We start from the raw sequence: 19402 nt of genomic DNA, 5'->3' as shown, positions 1-19402 counted from the left end.
ATACATAGTAGTAAGTGGAGGCGGCTGGTGAGCCCAACCTCTCTGGTCGAGAGTTGGTTCTAAAAAGGGGTTAGAAACAGCTTGTCTCTTTGTTTTATACTCGTTTCCGGTGGTGTTTTGCGCATGTGTATATTTCCCTAGAAAACGGAAGTGACGTCGTCCATGTGAGCGTTCGTGTGCGCGTTAGCGTGTGTCTGTGAATGTGAATGTATGTAAGCGAACGTGAATAAATGTACGTGTGTGTGTGGACGTGGGCGCGTTTGTTTGTGTATGCATATGTATATGACATAGCTTGAAATGTGAATGTGTGTTTTTGTGTGAGACTTGAAAAAGGCTCGTACACATTTTACAAGTATCAAACTTAGTGAAAAATTTTATTTATTACAACAAGCTTTAAAAAAATCTCATGTAAATATAATTTGTTTTTGAGGTTAAAAAAACATTCTCTAACTGTCATTCATTTTAATTGCACACTAAAAAACATATAGTTAAAGAAAAAGTAATAAACTAATAATAATAAAAAAAAAACTCATTTTGCAAAAAAATATCTCATGTAAGTATGATTTGTTTTCGAGGTTAAAAATTTTTTTTCTCCAACTGCGTGTATTTAAATTTGTTTTTACACACTAAGAAACATAGTTAAAACAAGAAAACAAGAGTGGAACCAGCATAAGAGAGCAGGGAAGTTTCTAGAGGAACTTAACCAGAAATATTCTAAGGTTGAAATTAAAGTTTGTCTTTGAACTGTAGAATACTGTTAAATGTTCGTGCCAAAAAAAAAAAGAAAAGATTTTTCTACTTTAGCTTACAACACTCCTAGCACAGAAAAATCGACAATTCTTCTTCTTTTCCTGCCTCGACATTCGTAGAAATCCATATTTCTTTCTTCCCACTGACATGCGAATTAGCCGTATGTTCAAACAAAAACAATTCAACAAAAACATCTCTTCTTGCCAATGAGAGAAATACCAGCTTTTTATATGCTCCAATTCGACCACGTTTTAATTTGCATTTGTCACCTTTTCGTTTCCTATCAGTCAGGTTTCCAGTTTGAGTATCGGTGACTTTTTACAATACATGCCACCCTTGGATACTTGATTCTATGACCATTGTCACACCCCTCCCTCGTCTCATGATCACACAAGCAGATCCTGGCGGGTACTCTTTAGCAGCAGTGGGGTTTCTTCAAGAACATTTGCTTCCACTTCTGCCTTGTGTAAATCATCTGACTTCGTTTCATCGCCATCGTATATTAACCTCTCTGACCACATCTGACCCATATTACACTGCAGGATGCAACTGGCCCATGATACACCACCAGAGGAAAACGGCCCACGATACAACATTAATTCTAAAAAAGAGTCTGGCTAGAATTGTAACTTAACCATTTCTATAACTTAACAACGCATGCCCCAAAAGTCAGACACTATTTGTAATTCCATCTTTTCACGATGACAACAAATTTCAAAGTGTCACAAAGTGTCACAGTAAAACTTAATGGGTGGATTTTTATCAGTATTCTGTTAATTTTTCCACTTTTAAACCATTATCGATACTCTGAAGACACCATGCTTTTGTCGGCCATCTTGATTGCCTGCTTAACTTACCTACTCCTCACTACTTGTCTTTCGAACTGAATAAACGCTTAAAATTACATAAAAATACACAAAACTTATCCAGGTATGTAGAAGAGTAATCTATTTTGCATTAAGTTCCTGAATTTCAAATAATTCCAACTTTTTATATCACTCTAGAGATTTTCATAGGGACATTAAAAGAAAACAAAATTTAATTAGAGTTTAAAATTAACTATGGAGGACTGGATAGGACTAAATAAATTATATTTACTTATGTAGTTTGAAAGTTTGATTTGACAATTAAGTGAAGGGTTTAATTCTATTTTGTGTGTTGTTAAATACAATGACCCCACAACTCAATCTTCACTCTTCAATCCTGCAGTCCAATGCACTTCTGACAGCAATTGCTTCTGCCAAACAAAAAAGACACCCTCTCTCCCAAATACAGGCTTTTTATAGGACAAAACCGTCCAAAGTCATTTGCATACTCTTCCCATGATCTCTAGTCTATAAATAGACGCAGTGGCCATTCTCTTCTTCTTCTTTCTTCTTTCACTCTCTGAAGCGGGCGTTGCCAGTGGTAAAAGGTTTGCACGATTTTTTTTTTTTTTTTTTACTACCCACCCCCATGATCATTAAAGATCATTCACATCTCATAATCCCGTGTCCAGATCAGCGCATTGCGTTCTCTTTGCGGTCTCTGCATCGGCACCGGTTCATCTTCATCACTCCCTGGCTCAGTACCACCATCCTCATCACCTGAATGGACCACATGCCTTAAATCTAAAACATGTCGTGGCATTCCATTGACACTTAAGTTGTTTGGGGATTGCACTCCTGTTATCACTCCTCTTCCCCACTGCGTTGTGCATCGGGCATTAGGCGGTTTCACCCAAACTTCTTCTCCTATTTGGATTCTGGCTGGTCCTTGATCATTAATTTCCGGTGACATGTCTCTAGGATGTCTCCATTCGTAATTAAAGATTGCTCTATGTGGTACTGTGTCATCTCTTTGCCCGACCTTAGGGGACATGTTGTACCAAAATGTGGCCTCTTCAGGCGATATTCTTCCTCTCTCAGCTATTGCTTTCACGGTCCGATGATGTCGCTCCACAATGCCATTTCCTCCAGGTCTGTAGGCTGCCCTGTAATAACTTTTAATCTTCCATTTTTTTAGCATCGTCTGAAAGATTTCTGAGCGAAAAACAGTGCCGTTGTCCATTATCACCTCCCTTACTAGACCTCGTTCAAGCATCACCTTTTCTAATTCAGTTGCAACTGCAGATGCAGCTTCCACTCGCAGTTCCTTCCATATCTCCAGTCTACTTGGCCCACAATCAATTATTGATAAGTACGCTCCCCCTCGGTAGTGTGCTATGTCAATAGCTAGTCTCGTCCAGTTCGTTAAAACTCCAATTTCCCCAGGATTATGTATATTTGGGGCAGGATCGATCGATTGACACTGAACACAGTTCTTTACTATCATTTGAATTTCTTCCCGTTTTACATTCGGATCCACTTGCCTCACCAAATATAATGTTCTCTCCACTCCCATGTGATGCATGTCATGCAACTCTTTAATTTCTCCAATTCCAAGACAGCATATCGGCGCCTCCTCTTTCTCAATTAACCACTGTTTTTTTATCCGTGTTAGCGCATCTGCCTTGTTTCTTTCAGAAGGCACCAACACTGCTTTTATTTGCAGTTTCAATTCAGACATCAACTCTCTAAGCATCCCTAATCTCCGCTTTATTATCACTTCTCCGGCACCCTTTGTTCGTATTCTGCCACTCTCCTCCACAGTAGAGTTCACCCAACTGAGAACTAGTCTATAAATAGACGCAGTGGCCATTCTCTTCTTCTTCTTTCTTCTTTCACTCTCTGAAGCGGGCGTTGCCAGTGGTAAAAGGTTTGCACGATTTTTTTTTTTTTTTTTTTTTTACTACATTGTGTTACACAACTTCCGATCCTTCATCCAGCATGCTTTGAATCAACCTGTTACGCACACCATTTGAAAAAGGAAATTTTTTCCGAAATTAATAATATGAAGAAATTTTATTATCCACTTCTTCCCGTAGAAATTAATTCTTCTTAATCAATTAATCGTTACTACTAACTCTGAAACTTAAGGAAGAAAACAAATAAAAAGAGAAAAATAGGAGAAATAGAATTTATTAAATATGATATCTAAAGGAAAAGTTTGTGACCTCTATGGGCTGCCAAAAATGTCCATCTGGCTTACAAGTGTTCTTGTAGTAGTAACCGAAAAAGGGAGAGAGTGAAGGGAAAGAGAAGGAAAGAGAGATAGAAAAAGAGGAAGAAAGAAAGAAAAAAAGGGGAGGAGCACTTACTGGAAGCTTCTGGGCGCCCTTCTTTGAATGGAACATTTAGAAAGTTTGTTTGTTGGGGCTTTTATTTTCTGAGTTTGTGTTGTTAAAAGTTCCTTTTGTCAGTCCCTTTCCTGAAAATTCGTTTCCGAGGTCCTTTTAGCAAAGGTTGAAATTTCATGGAGGCAGAATATCTTTGAGTTTTCATGTATCTTCGAAACTTCCCAGTGGCGAATTTTCTTTTCAAAACTTCAGTTATCTTTATCTCGATAATTATATTCAGTTTTCAAGTGTCTTAGAAAACTTTCAGCGGCGAATTTTCTTCTCAAAACTTCAATTATCTTTATCTCGATAATTATATTCAGTTTTCAAGTGTCTTAGAAAACTTTCAGTGGCAAACCTTCTCAAAACTTCAATTATCTTTTCTCGATAATTATATTCAGTTTTCAAGTGTCTTAGAAAACTTGGTTCTTTTTTTTCAACGACTTTAATGTCTCGTCAAGACAGAGTTGTTCAATGCCTTAGTAAATTTCCAGGCGTCCACTTTTTTCCGAGACCGTAAAGGAATACTTTCGACACTTGTTGTCTCGACGACGCCTTGTACACAACTGTCCACTTAACTCAAAAATATCACACACGTGCTTCCATTTAGCACGAAAACGTCTCATCCAATCAACGGGCATAAGGGAGTCAGGTGACATAAAAAAAGGGGAAGCTAGGGAAGGGGGCAGGAAAAGGGTTAAGAAGAAAGGAAGGAAGAACCGAAACAGGAGAAAGAAGGAAAGAAAAAGGAAAGAAAGATGGTGGAAGATAATTTCCACAAATGGAATACGTCGCATAGGCTTACAAGTAAGACATTTTACCATACAACTGAATAAATATATATATATAAAAAAAATATATATATATATATATATATATATATATATATATATATATATATATATATATATATGCATGTACTTATTGATTTGTAAATCGCCACTTGTTCTCGTCTCCTCTTACCAACAGCGACTATAATTCATTCCTCGCATTGTGACAGCCTTCTAAATCTCTTTTACACATATATATATTTGTTGCCTACATAACCTCCAATGTTAAGCAACAATGTGGTTGAGCAGTACTAGATGGGTGACCATTTTGGGAATGCTAGGCGTCATATGTTTGGAAAAAAACCTCTGCATCTAGTATCACGTTTGGTCCACTACAGGTGAATCAACAAGAAATTGCCAAAAGAAATGATCGTATTTTTAGCAAAATGTGCAGTTATTTATCGATTTTTTTCTTTTTTGGTATTGATTCTTCAAAGCATTTTCTATTTAATGGCATATTAACAATATGCTCACTAAAAGAAAATTAATAATTTGTTTTTCCAAGATTTAAAAGTAGTGTTTTTCACAAAAATAATGAAATTATATAATTTTTTTTTTTTTTGTTAATCTGAAAGATAATTATTATTAACATATTCAAAGAATTTCACACTTTAAAACAAAAGATGAAAAATAAAACACATTCAAAATTTGGATTTTCATCGTTAAAATCTGATACATGTGCAGTTGTTTTTTTTTTGTTTTTTTTTTGCTTGTTTGTTTGTCTGTTTGTTTTATTTACAAACCTCACCCTCCCCACAATACAATATATTTTGCTCAGTTTTGGTTAATTATGTTAAACATATTTGTACTCATAAATAAAGTAGAGGAGCTTGTAAGCAAATTATATATATATATATATATATATATATATATATATATATATATATATATATATATATATATATATATATATATATATATATATCGATTATGGAAAACAAAGTTAACCACCATAAAGTTCATTCTTCACTTAATAATTAGTAAAAATTTTGTATTGATTGGATAAATTCCTGATTTTTGGAAGATTTTTAAAGAGAGAGACTCTGTCAAAAAATACTTGCTTTCTCCTTCCGTTTTAGCCGTGCTTACTCTTTTAATAATTTAGTCACACAGACTACAAACTTTCAGATTTTTATCTGGGAATGCCATTCAAGGTTTACTGAAAATATTTTTAATATTTTGGATCTCTTCCAAAATATTTTAAAACAAAAATAGGACCCACGACGGAGTCACCAGATATAGGACTGTGGTTTGTAAATTGGCATTCACCAATTCGCAGTCAGAATCCATCGATATTAGAGATCATGGTTGCAGGTGTAGGGATATTTATAAGTTGAAATTGAAAGCGTATCACTAGGACCGTTAAAGATAAATTTGATGAGATCTTCAATTTACAGAAGGGTCCTATCAAGTCACATTCACATCCACATAAATTTAAAAGGTGTGATAAATTTAAAAAAATAATGGCATCCAACAAAGAACTCAAGATCACTGTAATGGAATAAAATAGCATTTATTAACATGTTTAAGAAAAAGTAATTCAAATAATTTCAACGTCCACGTTTTGCAACAAGTGTTCATTAGACATAATCTTTGTCGATGAGTGTCTTGTAAAAAAGTTTATGATTACAGATTTTCATGTTGAGAGGGAACACGTGCGGTTATTTTCTAGAATGAAAAGTAAATGGTCATTAAAGCATGTATGCATCATGTGTGTATGTGTTCAATACGTATGAAACTAGCAGTCCAAAATAACTTGTTGAAAAGAATCAATCCTCATTTGATATGGTACTTTCCATGTTAAGAATTTAGGTGTATGATGCACACAAAGTCATATTAGTGGTTTAAAGTCACACAATGACAGAGTAGGCAGCGTTGTTATTTACTCGTAAAACTGCATCCTGAACTGGTTTGATTTACACATGCAAAAGCTTATATAGGCGAGTTCCAGAATGTTCCAGACTATTTGTTGTATTACAGTGTGCGAAGTGTGACATTGTCCTTTTTATCACATGTGTGTGAATGGGCAAATGTTGTGTCTTCATACGCGTGCATATTGAAAACGGTGATTGCTATTAGAATGTCTCTTCTGGAGATTTGTTCCGGCCATATAGAGTGGTCACTCAATATTGCAATATTTCAATTCTTCTTAATATTTTGACACATTGTCAAAATATTTAATTCTTTATCCAGATTAATTTCCCAGTAGAAAGTTTTTTACAAAAAGATATCAAAAGCTCAAATAAATCGACTTTTTAATACATTTCTATTTCTTCTTGACATATTGAGTTTACTTAAAAGGCAAGGAAGATTTTAATGAAGAAACATTTTTTAAAAAGTGGAAATGTTTCTCTGGGGACTAGAAAAAAGCTGAACTAATCCACTCAGAAATATTTTCCAATCTAACAATATTTGTTAATTTTTCTAATCAAGAAAACATTGATGTTACATGGAGGTCACCACTTATCAAGGCCTGGAGGCCACTCAGGGATAAGGGTTATTGCGTGTACAGTAATCAATGAGATAGTATTGTAGTAATCATTAGTATTGGAGATTTGATAGAGAGTCTTACTTAAGGGGGCGGTTTGTCAAAAATTTGTTTATGTTGGACTTGAAGACATCCAAGTTGTAGTCGGGGGGAAACAGACAAATGGAAGAGAGTTCCACAGTTGTGCACTTCTGAGAAAGAAGCTCTGCTCATGGAATCTAGGTTTGGATTTAGGCACAGATAAAGAGTGGGGGAATGAGAAGGCACCAAAAAGATTGTCTGTCGAATTGAATAACCCACCCAAAATCACACATTTCTAAAAAATCTTAAGTCCGTTACAAAAATAAATTTTACAAAATTTTTATTTCTGATCCTTTTAATTTTAAATGAAATAAGTCATTTCAAATAAATTCCGAAGATGTCTGTAGTAATATGCAAATTAAGTATAATATGCAAATTAAGTATAATTTGCATATTAAGTATAATTTGCATATGAGCAGATAACTCATATTTATAAACTGACACCAACTAGAACAGGTTAGTTGTTGAACATTTTCTTAGTGTTAAACACAACATATCAATGGCATCGCTGATAGGATACTCTCTGGTCCTTGAAGATCCAGAATATGTAGATACGTGGATTTGATGCTTTGCTGCTAATGCGAGATGCAAAAAGTCGAAAGACAACAAAAATAGGGGAGGGGGAAATGAAATCCCCGTTGCTACAATGGTTTACCCTCTAGAACTAGAAGAAATGACTTTCAAAGAAATAAGTCAGGTTATCAAGGGAAACATGAGGCCAAAGAAAGACTGGTGATTGCAGAAAGGATCAAGTTTATGGCAATGAAGCAGGAAGTGGATGAACCGATAGTAAAATATTTACACTGGTTAAGAAGTGCGAGTAAATACTGCGAATTCAAAAAACATGGAACAGAAGAACAGACAACAGAAGACTTAATCCAACTAAGATTAATTGAAGGTATGCATAATTCGTCACATAGATATAAGCTAATGGAATAGTTACAACTTAAAATTTATACAACAGTAGGAATTAACACATACCTACAACTAAAATAAAAAATAACTCCTATGAAGAAATAATGGCTGAAACATAGATGGTAAAAACGAAAAGAAAAAAATGGTACATACTGTGGAAAAATTCATGAAATGGAAAAAGAAAAATGCCCATCGTTTGGAAAAACATGTTCAAAGTGTTTAAAAAAGAATCACTTCAAAGAAGTATGTAAAACGAAAAATGTGGAAAGAATAGGGGATGAAAATAGACAAATTCTTAATGTAAAGAAGGATGATATACAAAATACTGGATATAAGAATGGAGATACAAAAATCAAAATAAAAATCAACAATTGTGTTGTTGAAATGCAAATAGACACTGGCAGTAAAGTGACTATAATACCCAGAAACTTGTGAGAAAAAAATGGGAAAACCGTTTTTAAAAAGAAGCAACATACAATTACATCAGTTTGATGGTTCAGTTATAGCAATTATGGGTTACTTTGAAGGTTCAATAGAACTAAAAGAAAAATATGAAGCAGTACTCATTATAGTTACAAATTACCAAAAAAACGCATAGAGTATTGGGGAATGACATATTAAAATAAAATTCAACAAAGTTGATTAATGAGATAGAAATGGAAAAAACAGGAAATTCAAAAAATTATGAAGCTAGCCTGAAATTAAAAGAAAATGTTCCCCCCTCCTACTATGAAGCAAGAAAAGTACCAGTACATTTATTACCGTTAGTAATAGCTAAGTTGCGAAAGTTAATAAAGGAAGATTTATTATAACCTGCCCCTTCAGGAGGAAGTAAATGGGAATCACCCATTGTGGTATTAAAAAAAAAAAATGGTGGCTCGAGAATTTATGGAGATTATAAAATAGGGGTGAACCATAAAGTTTGCACCAACTTGTACCCTATTCCGAATGTGAAAGTAGTTCTACATAAACTTGCTGGAATCAAAGTATGATCAAAGATAGACCTAAAATCAGCTTACCACCAAATACCCATAGATTAAAATTTTAAAGAAGTGACGACCATAAATACACCTATAGGCCTGTTAAAGTGGAAAAAAAACAGCAAGTGCAATTTTTCAAAAAGCTATTGAAATAGGAAATGTTGAAAATACCATTTGTTATCAAGACGATATATGTGTTGGAGATTTAAATGTAGATGATTTAAAGAAAAAAATGAAAATATACTGAACCGGCTAAGAGATGTTGATATGACAATAAATACAAAAACCAACAGTAATGAAATGTCATTTTTGGATTACTAATATAATAATATAAAAAGAAGGGATCTTTCCAGATGAAGTACTAATTGTAAAAGTGGCTACACCAAAAAATAAAAAGAGTTGGAGTCCTTCTTAGGTTTGGTAAATTTTTATAGAAAATATATATCAAAATATAATGAGTTGACAGAACCATTTGCGAAGTTAAGAAAAAAAATGCGGAATTCATTTGGTTAGAACACCAACAGAAAGCCTTTGAAAACTTAAAACAGATTCTGGCGAAAAAGCCAATAGTACAAATTTTTGACCCTAAGAAGGACATAACTCTAACTACTGATGCTAGTGAGCATTCCGTTGTTGAGTGGTGCATTTTAGGTGGAATTGAGATAGGAAATGGGTTAAGATTCGAAGGAGGAAATATAAACACGTGTAGACGGATAGAGAGAAGAAAATTTTATTATGGGGCAAAAAAGGGATTTTTACAATAAAGGGGAGACAATCACAGGAAGAGTTCCAACAAACGAAAGTTACAATGTCCAGAATATTATGTTGGGTGATTAGACTGATGTCGTTCGTCTTTGATATTGAGTATGTTAAAAGGAATACAATACTGCATGTTGATGCCTTATCTAGATTGAGGTTTTATAGAGAGGATAAAGACAAAAACAATAAGGAATTTGAAGATACATTTCTGCACTTTGTAGAAACGATGTAATATCTATAGATAAAATGGCTACTGAAACTACAAATGACCCAGTGTTAAACAGAATAGTGTTGAGGATGAAAGAGAATCGCTGAGGAAATTTTTCAATAGCTGAAAGATCATTCAAAGAAATAAGATATAAACTGACTATAGAAAACGGGGTAATATGTAATGGAGACTTGGTAGTTCCCCCAGAAACACGGAAGAGTAAGGTTATAAAAAGTGTACATGATGCCATACATTGTGGAGTGGCAGCTACGCAAAGAAGATTAAAATTGGAAGCATGGTGGCCGGGATACTCAAGAGACATAGAAGACTACATAAAAAGATGTAAAAATGCACAAAACTCAGGAATTTCAAGCAAAAGAAAATACATGTGTGGCCCCAAGAAGTAGAACCATGGAGCAGAGTACACATGGATCTGTCATGCTGTGTTGTTCATGGATGTGTAAGAATAAGATTGGAACATGTGTGTTTGGTTAGTAAGAAGGGAACTGAATAATGGCGCCCCACTTTATTGATTAATTTCTATGCGCATGAGGTTATGAGTGTTTGCTCACCATAAGTTCATTTACGCCGGTTGGTCAATGTCGGATGATGATCGCAAGGATCCACAAATAATATTTGCTGCATTTTTGGAACAGCTAGAACCGGCAACAAATCACCGCGTTTGTAGACTGGAACTCGGAAAATACCAACAGAGACCAAATGAAACAACAGACATCTTCATCAACATCCTCTACGGGTATGTTTTTGAGTGTCATTTGGTATGTTTGGGGATGCACACTCAAGTGAATCCACAGACATCGCACATTTTTGTGGAGCTGCGTTGGGGAGGTCTTGCGACATTTGTGGGGTAGGCGTCACTGGAATACTTCTTATGTGTTGTCGGTTTCTTCGCAGCACATGCCCATTGACATTCTCCAGGAGATAGGAGTAGTGATCATCTACCAGGGATACTACAGTCGCTGGGTCGCAGCTTCCAAACACAGGATTCTGTACCCTTACCCGTTGACTATGGTATAGGGGTGATAGATCTTTCTTAAGTGCATGTCGGTCAAAATACCTCTTTTGATTCTGCTGGTGTTGTTGGAATGCACTGTATATCTGATCCTGATCATGGTTGTCGTTTCTGATTTTGGTGATTAGTGGAGATTGGATTGATCTACGCATGAGTAGTTGTGCAGGGCTTGGTATGACACTTGAAATTGGGGTGCAGCGCCAGTGCAGCAGTGCGATCTCAGGAGTTGTTCCCGACTGTTTGGCTTTCGTGAGAATATTCTTGATAGTCCTTATTTGACGTTCTATGAAGCCATTCCCTTGTGGTCTCCAAGGTGACATGGTCTCATGATGGAAGCCTCATTCTTTGGTGAATTCGCGGTAGAGATGACTTGAAAAGTGTGGTCTGTTATCGCTGACTATCTTGGATGGTATGCCAAACTCTAAGAAGATTTAGCGTGTGATGTTCACTATGACATTGCTTCGTGAATGATCAGGTAGGCGTTTGACTATAGGATACTTTGAGTAATAGTCAGCTATGATCAATCATTGACTTCCGTAGAGATCAAACAGGTCTGTGCCAACTACATCCCATGGCTTTGTTGGGATGTCATGTTGCATTAGCGTCTCTTGCATTTGGGAGAGCTGATGCTGTTGACAGATACTGCATGACTTTGTGAACTGTTCAATGTCTTTGTTTATGTTTACCCAATGAACAGTGTCCTTGGCAAGGAGTTTTGTTTTCTCTTGTCCTAAATGAGCAGCATGTAGTTGTTCTAATATGTCTTTTTGAAGGGATGATGATTTGTTGTCCTTTGAGGATAAGACCATCATCAATTGAGAGCTGATCTCTTAGGCCCCAGAACACTCTAATGTCAGTGGGCAGCTGCTTGATTGGATCTGGCCATCCCGTGATGATGGTCTCTCTCAGCTGGTTAAGCAGAGGATCCGCTGTCGTACACTGTCTTAGCTGTTCAATGTAATTAGTGGAAAAACGAACTGTATCAACCCGGACATCAAGTTCAATAGGGTCCGCATTACAAGGTGGTGGTAGGCGTGATAATCCATCAGCCAAGATGTTGTCAGATCCCTTGTTATATGTGAGCCTGAAGTTGTATCCTTGGAGTTTTATTAGCATTCTTTGCAGATGTGCCAGGGCTGAGGTGCGCGGTTTGTCAATGATCATAGTGAGGGGTTTGTGGTCAGTGACGACTTGGAAATGGTGGCCATAGAGTTATGTGTGGAACCTCTGTGTGCCAAATACAATGGCCAGTAGCTCACGTTCAATACATGCGTATCTCTGTTCTGTCTGTGTGAGGCTCTTGCTAGCATATGTGACAGGCGATAAATTGCCCTACTCATCTGGTTGTAGCAAGGCTGCACCGATTTCATGTAAACTCACATCACAGTGCATGTATATCGGTTTTTTAGGGTCAAAAGAGTGGAGCAGGGACGTTTCAAATGCTTCACTTTTTATCTTTTTGAAAGCTTCCTGATGGTGTGGTTCCCACTGGAAGACAGAGTCCTTGCATAATAGGCCACGCAACACTGCTGTCTTGGAACTGAAGTCCTTGACAAAACGAGACAGGTATGTCATCATACGCAAGAATTGTTGTAGTTCCGTCTTGTTATGTGGTTCAGGTATTTTCTGTAGGTCACGTACCTTCGCCGGGTTTGGTTTTTGTCCGGTGTTTGTGTACAGGTTTCCAAAAAAGGATATCTCACGGCATTTGATCTTGTACTTCTCCAAGGTAAGGCCTTCTTCGGTAGCAACCTCCATAAAACGTCTTAGGTTTTCGTCATGTTCCTACTCTGTCGACCCATATATGGTGATATTGTCAGCTATACCACAAGCACCAGTGCATTTCTTGAGTATTCTGTCCATCTCGAGTTGGTAGATGTCCTGACTGACACACAAACCGAATGCCAGTCGTTCAAAACAATACCTTCCAAATGGTGTTTGAAAAGTTGTTAGTGGCTGACTTTCAGGGTCGAGCTTTATAGACCAGTACCCAGACTTAGCGTCCAACTTTGAGAAGAATTTTGATCCTGAAAATCGGTGGTTGAGCTCCTCGACAGTTGGAATTTGGTGGTATGACCGCATGAGAGCTTTGTTGTTGTCACGTTTGGTGACATAAGTGAGAGAGCTTACCCAATTTGTGGGTTCGTTGATGCGGCGAATGACTCCTTGCGATTCCATCTTGTCGAGTTTCGATTTGATTTTTCCGTGCATGGCTATGGGTGTTCTTCTCGGTGGGTTTATGTGGCATGGCACATTGGGGTTGACAACAAGCTTGTAAGTATTCCGAAATTCACCAATACGGTCAAATCTCTCAGGTTATAGATGCATTAGGTCAGCTACACTATTGATGGGTTGGTGCTGGGCTGAGATGGCACAGTTCATTGTCATTACCCTAAGAGCCACTGATGTTGGCATGCCCAATATGGCTACTCCTGGTACATCAACCACATAGAGTTGGATATCCAGCTATGAGGAGTTTTTATACTTGCACCTAAAAGTTGTGGTGCCATAACAGTTTATCCTGGTATTGTTGTAGGTTGTTAACAGACATTGTGTTGAGGTGAGTGATCCAAGCATTGGGTTTCCAGCTTCGTCTATACTGCTAGGGTACATGTTGCGGAATATGTGGATAGGCAATGTATTTGCTTGTGCCCCTGTATCTACTTTCAGGTTGAAGGTATGAGTGCCTGGGTAGTCCTTTAGCTTGATGCTTAGATCAACAAATGCCTCATTTCGAGGATCTTTCATGTTTGCTGACTTTCCGCTGTTAGTTTTGATGGAGCTATGTCAGTCATGGCTTGGTCATCGTGTTTGGTGATGCTGTTTATTTTCTTGCCAAACTCCCATTGTTGGTTATGACTGTTATGCTAGGGCTTTCCTTGTTGTCTATTGGTTTTGTTCTTCCCTGAGATGCAAACTGTAGCCCAGTTACCTGTTTTGCCAGGGCAGTGTTCTTTGCCAAAACGGTCACTGCGTCCACAATTTTTGCAGGTTTGTCCATGTTTTCGGTCAATCCCTTGTCACTGGTGTGTACCACGGCTTATTGCGGCTATCTGTGGTGATTCATGTAACTGGTGGAGCTGGTTGACATAAACTGCTGAAGCCTCGTGTGAACGGGCTAGTCTAACAGCTTCCTCGATTCTTTAACCCTTTGGTTTGTTTAACAGTTCCTTTTGCAGTTCAGGTATTGGTGTGCTGTCAATTAGTAACTCGATGAGGCGTTCGTTTAATTCGTTGGCACTGAAATCGCATTTCTTTACCAACAGTCGACATCTGTTGATGAAGATGTCTGTTGTTTCATTTGGTCTCTGCTGGCATTTTCCGAGTTCCAGTCTACAAACGCTGTGATTTGTTGCCGGTTCTAGCTGCTCCAAAAATGCAGCAAATATTATTTGTGGATCCTTGCGATCATCATCCGACATTGACCAACTATTATATCGGCGTAAACCTTCTTCGCTGGTCACAAGAAGTATTAGAGGGACTTTATCCTCGTGTTTCATCGCTTTGACGTTCTTGAAATAGTTTGAATGATTCGGCAATACATGTTGAGCCCCAATCAAAAATAGGGACTTGCAATGAAATTGTGGCCATTACGATAAGAAAGTATGAAGAAAAAAGGTACAGACAATTTATGTGGCATGGGAGGTTAGAAAAAAATTCGTTCAGCGTGTGAGAGATAAAAAAAATCGTTTTTGTTTTTGTTTTTTTTTCATTGTCTGTGACGTTATAAGATTGTGTGTTGTATGGTAATACCGCTTGCCATCATGCCATGCTGTGTTGTGCATGGATGTGAAAGAATAAGATTGGAACACGTGTGCTTGGTTGGTAAGAAGGGAATTGAATAATGGCGCGCCGCTTTATTGATTAATTTCTATGCGCATGCGTAAGTGCATACAAAAGTTAGATCACGAAACCGGAACAAAAGAGTCTATATAAAAGTTACTGAAACGAAAGAGCAGCGCTATCATTACCGATCATGCCTATGATAATGAGATAGGACTATTATTAATATTAGTAGACGCATATTCAGGTTGGCCTTAAGTGGTGAGAGTACCTGATAAAAAAAAAGTACAAAGCGTAAAACAAATATTAAGAAATATTTTCAAGAAATGGTATACCGAGAACATTGGTGATTGATAATGCATCAAAATTTGCGCATGCTGATTTGCATAAATGGCTAAGAAAAATAGGATGCAGACCTAACAAGACCCCTCCCTACCACCCTCAAAGTAATGGGATAGCGGAAAGGATGGTCCAGATGGTAAAGAAGGCATAAAAGCATGCTTGCAAAAGAAGGAAAAAATCGATGCTTTCCTACCAAGACTATTAATAAGTTATAGAATAATTCCAAATGTAGGCAGGCCAGAAAGTCCATCTGCCTTAATGGGCAGACAATTAAGATCCCCTTTGACTATGTCATATACCACAAATCAAAAGATGTGGTACAAAAGAAATAGGAATACGGAAGCTGAGACAGCAGAATCTATTATGTAGAAAGGACATAATACTGCAATATTAAATAAAGGAAATGGGAATAGTGTTCTACCTCATGCTGACCAAATAAGATCCCAAGGAGAACAATCGGATGAGAGCTGCCCACTATTGATGTAACAGAAGAGTTAATGCAGAATGAGACTGTGGAGGAAGAAGTGGAGCGGGCCGAGTTAGAAGAGGAAGCTCAGAGTATGTAGGAGGAACAGTTCGATCATAGGGAAAGACGTGATAGCTCCAGATCTCTAAGGAAAAAGAGAGATAAAGGAAGATTTTCAGGAGGGCACAAGAAGAAGTACTCGCAGCATAAAGCCCCTCCGTTATAGGGAGATCTAGTGATATGCAAATTAAGTATAATTTGCATATGAGCAGATAGCTCATATTTATAAACTGACACCATCTAGAACGGTTAGTTGTTGAACGCTTACCTAGCGTTATGCACGACATATCAATATGAAAATATTTAATTATTACAAAAAAAAAAAAAAAAAACCCAGCAAAATTTGTTCACAATAAAAAAACTGCAAACATTAATCAAAAGAGACCCTTCGAGAGTATATTAAATGTAATAAGCCATTGTTTATTTATTACTTAAAACAAATTCTGAGAAAATCAATTTTACAAAAGATACTACACTTTGATCATTTCCTGAAAGACCAGGCAAATTCGGAAAATAAAGTTGAATTTATGATATATCGAGACTTTCAACAATATAGTTCGTATGCAGATAAACATTCTTACTTCTTAATTAGATTGTTGTTAAAAATATGAAATTTGTAAAATTGCCTGCTTTTAAGAATTTAAATGCATATAACACAATAAAAAAAAATATATACGAAACTATGTTAAAAGAGAGAGAAAATACGAAACTGTGGATTTGTTTAAAACGAAAAAGAGAAAAAAAATATTATTTGGAGGTTTGTTCGAAATTAAAATGTCGGAGATACTTACGTCTGTTATTGATGTTACGGCTCCAAATCGTCTTCAAATAACGAAATGGAAAGTTCGGAAAGGCTCTAAAGTATCTCAGGGAGCGGTGCTCGGATTTTACCGAATAGTCAACGGTAAAAGCGATCCTACAACCCAAGATAAAACGAAAGAGGGAGAACTGAAATCGCCAAATAACAACTCACTTCATAAGTTAAAAGCAAATCATGTGGGAACTGTTTCCGAAATTCTGGCCGAGGTAGGCGAAGAGATGGCTAAAGGGTAAACATTCAATAAAATATACTTTTCTTTTCATTTTTCAAATATTCGGATTTTTTGTTCTTCGATACGACAGAAACGCATGAGAAATGTAAATGCTTTAGAAACACAGATGAATCGTAACATTTTAACGTTTTTGTCCTTTAAAAACTTTAATTCAAACAAAACATTTTCTAGTCGACAATTTGAAGACTTCAAAATCATTTTTACATTTCAATGCTCACGATATAAACACATTTCGGCCTTTATATTATTTTATTTTTAAATTAACGATTAAAAAGTGTTAACTTCTAATTTCAGAATGGAATGAAGCTCGATATTGCTCTCAAACAAACTGAAACACCAAAATGAAAATGCATGGAAAAAGAAGCCATCGACACTTTTTATAAACAAATTAAGAGACTAGCTAAGGAAGAACGGCTCAATGCACTTACTGATCCGCGCTATTTTTTAAATCATATTTCCAAGTTTAATTAAAGTTTTATGATATGTTTTTTTTTATTCAGTTGTAAAGTTAAAATACAGAATAGGTACAAAACACCCTCCCCTCCCCATGTTAAGACTGGCTTTTTAAATAATAGCGTTATTATTTTAGCACGGATCACTCAGTAAGTGCGTGAGTATCGGAAGAACTATAGGTGTAACCATGAGAAAGCACGAAAGTTCTTTTATAAATTATAAACTTGGGTTATAGTTCTTTCTTAGCTAACTTTCTCGATTTGTTTCTAAAGATGGTGATTATAATTTTCTGGGATAATTTTTTTGTCAACATATTTTAACGACGAGTTTTTCAATTGATTTTTATTTACAATAGTACGCCGCCATTTTTCTTGTTCGCACCTATCGCTCGGCTCGACTGTTTTTCGAACCGATTAAACGTTTTAAAGTGAGTAAAAGCACTAAAAGCTTTTCCAGGTAGAAAAGTAACCTATCTTCCCTGTCATTTATTTGTTAGATATTTTAATTTTTGACTATTTTTCCTACCTCTGTGGATTGTAAAACAAACACATTGTTTTTATTTTGAAGTAGAAATGATTTTGGTGTTAATGCAGACTGATATCCGCGCTATTTTTTTTACATCGTATTTCCACGTTTAATGATAGTTTAGTTTTATGATATGTTTTTTATTCAATTGTACAGAATAGGGTAAATATGAAGAATTACTCCACCCTCGAAAATTCCTTTAAAATTACCACTCGTTAGGTTTTCGGGGTCGCTGAAAATGAAAATAACGTTTAAAATTACGGCAAACTAGTAGTTTCCAAGATATGAAGAAATGTTAGTTTAAAAAAAAAAGTGGGGGATCACTTTTCTATAATAATTTAACGTAAAATGATCGCCCACTTAGTGAACGATTTTTTTTGGCGGGGGGCTTTCTTTTCATTCTCGGAAAATCCTTTAAAATTAGCACTAACGTTTAAAATTCCTGGAAACAAGTAGTTTCTAAGATATGAAGAAATGCATTCACTTTATGATTTTTTTTGTTTTTGTTTTTGGAGGGGGTAAACTAACTGCTGCTGGTTTGTTTTCCGTTCAATTATAGAACTTATATAGTTTTTTAACAGGTGCTTATGCAGTTTAATTAACCGTTTTAACATAAGTAACGTGCCGACATTAACCGAGCAGAATAACTCTTTAATATTTTACAAAAATTCTGTTTACATTTGGTGGGAGGCGATGGAGAGGGGCGGGTGTGTTTTGGCGGCCTTCCACCAAATGTAAACAGGTAATTTTAAAGGATTTTCCGAAGGTAGAAAGGAAGCCCCCCCCCCCCAAAAAAAAAATCGTGGCTACAAATTTTACGTTAAATTAATATAGAAAAGTGATCCCCCACTTTTTAAACTAACATTTCTTCATATCTTGGAAACTACTTGTTTACCGTAATTTTAAACATTATTTTCGTTTTCAGCGACCCCCGAAAACCTAGAAGAGTGGGAATTTTAAAGGGTGGAGTAATTCTTCATATTTACTCAGAATAGGTACAAAACACCCTCCTCTCGCCATGTTAAGAATGACTTTTTAAATGATAACGTTATTATTTCAGCACGGGTCACTCTGCATGAGTACCATGATTTTTTATTGGCCTGTGAAAGAAAAAACATTTTCGTTTAAAAACAACACTAAGCATGCAATTTTGGTTAAAATCAAATTCCGCATGTACAAAAAAAAGGGTAAATTTTTTATGACGTGCCTCCCTCAGTAGGTGTATCAGAAAGTGGCCATTAAAAATGATCAGAACTTTAATAGTTCAACTTACTATTTTTCAAAGCTTATAACTACTTGAAAAATGTAATTCAAACCTTAATTTTTTTCTTTTGGTACTCCTGCCTTGCAGAGAGTGATCCGTGCTGAAATAATGTTATTATTTAAAAAGCCATTCTTAACATGAGGAGGGTGCTTTGTACCTATTCTGTACTTTAACCTTACAATTGAATAATAGTGTTAAAAAAGCTATAACCAGAACT

At 36.2% G+C, this 19402-nt stretch overlaps 2 protein-coding genes across 4 annotated transcripts in view; one reads left to right on the top strand and one right to left on the bottom strand.

The window, feature by feature from the left end:
- LOC145246782 (centromere protein L-like) overlaps window positions 1-19402 on the bottom strand; it is a 296745-nt gene that overhangs the window by 180682 nt on the left and 96661 nt on the right. The window lies entirely within an intron of this gene.
- LOC145246781 (RNA polymerase II subunit A C-terminal domain phosphatase-like) overlaps window positions 3465-19402 on the top strand; it is an 83610-nt gene continuing 67672 nt past the window's right edge. Inside the window, exon 1 of one of the 2 annotated variants that reach the window (XM_080108574.1) lies at window positions 3465-3486. Coding sequence is in view for 1 of the 2 variants with exons in the window: in XM_080108573.1 (XP_079964699.1) it covers window positions 16666-16940 (275 nt within the window). In the remaining variant the exon portion in view is untranslated. Of the gene's footprint in view, window positions 3487-16595; window positions 16941-19402 lie in introns of those variants that run through there. The other variant, XM_080108573.1, reaches the window with a different exon arrangement.

Source organism: Euprymna scolopes, chromosome 24 (assembly GCF_053919585.1).
Source record: "Euprymna scolopes isolate OS-2025 chromosome 24, ASM5391958v1, whole genome shotgun sequence".
In the NCBI taxonomy this organism is placed as follows: Eukaryota; Metazoa; Mollusca; class Cephalopoda; order Sepiida; family Sepiolidae; genus Euprymna; species Euprymna scolopes.
The sequence above is the reverse complement of the archived record's forward strand: the minus strand, read 5'-3'. Positions and strand labels throughout refer to the sequence as shown.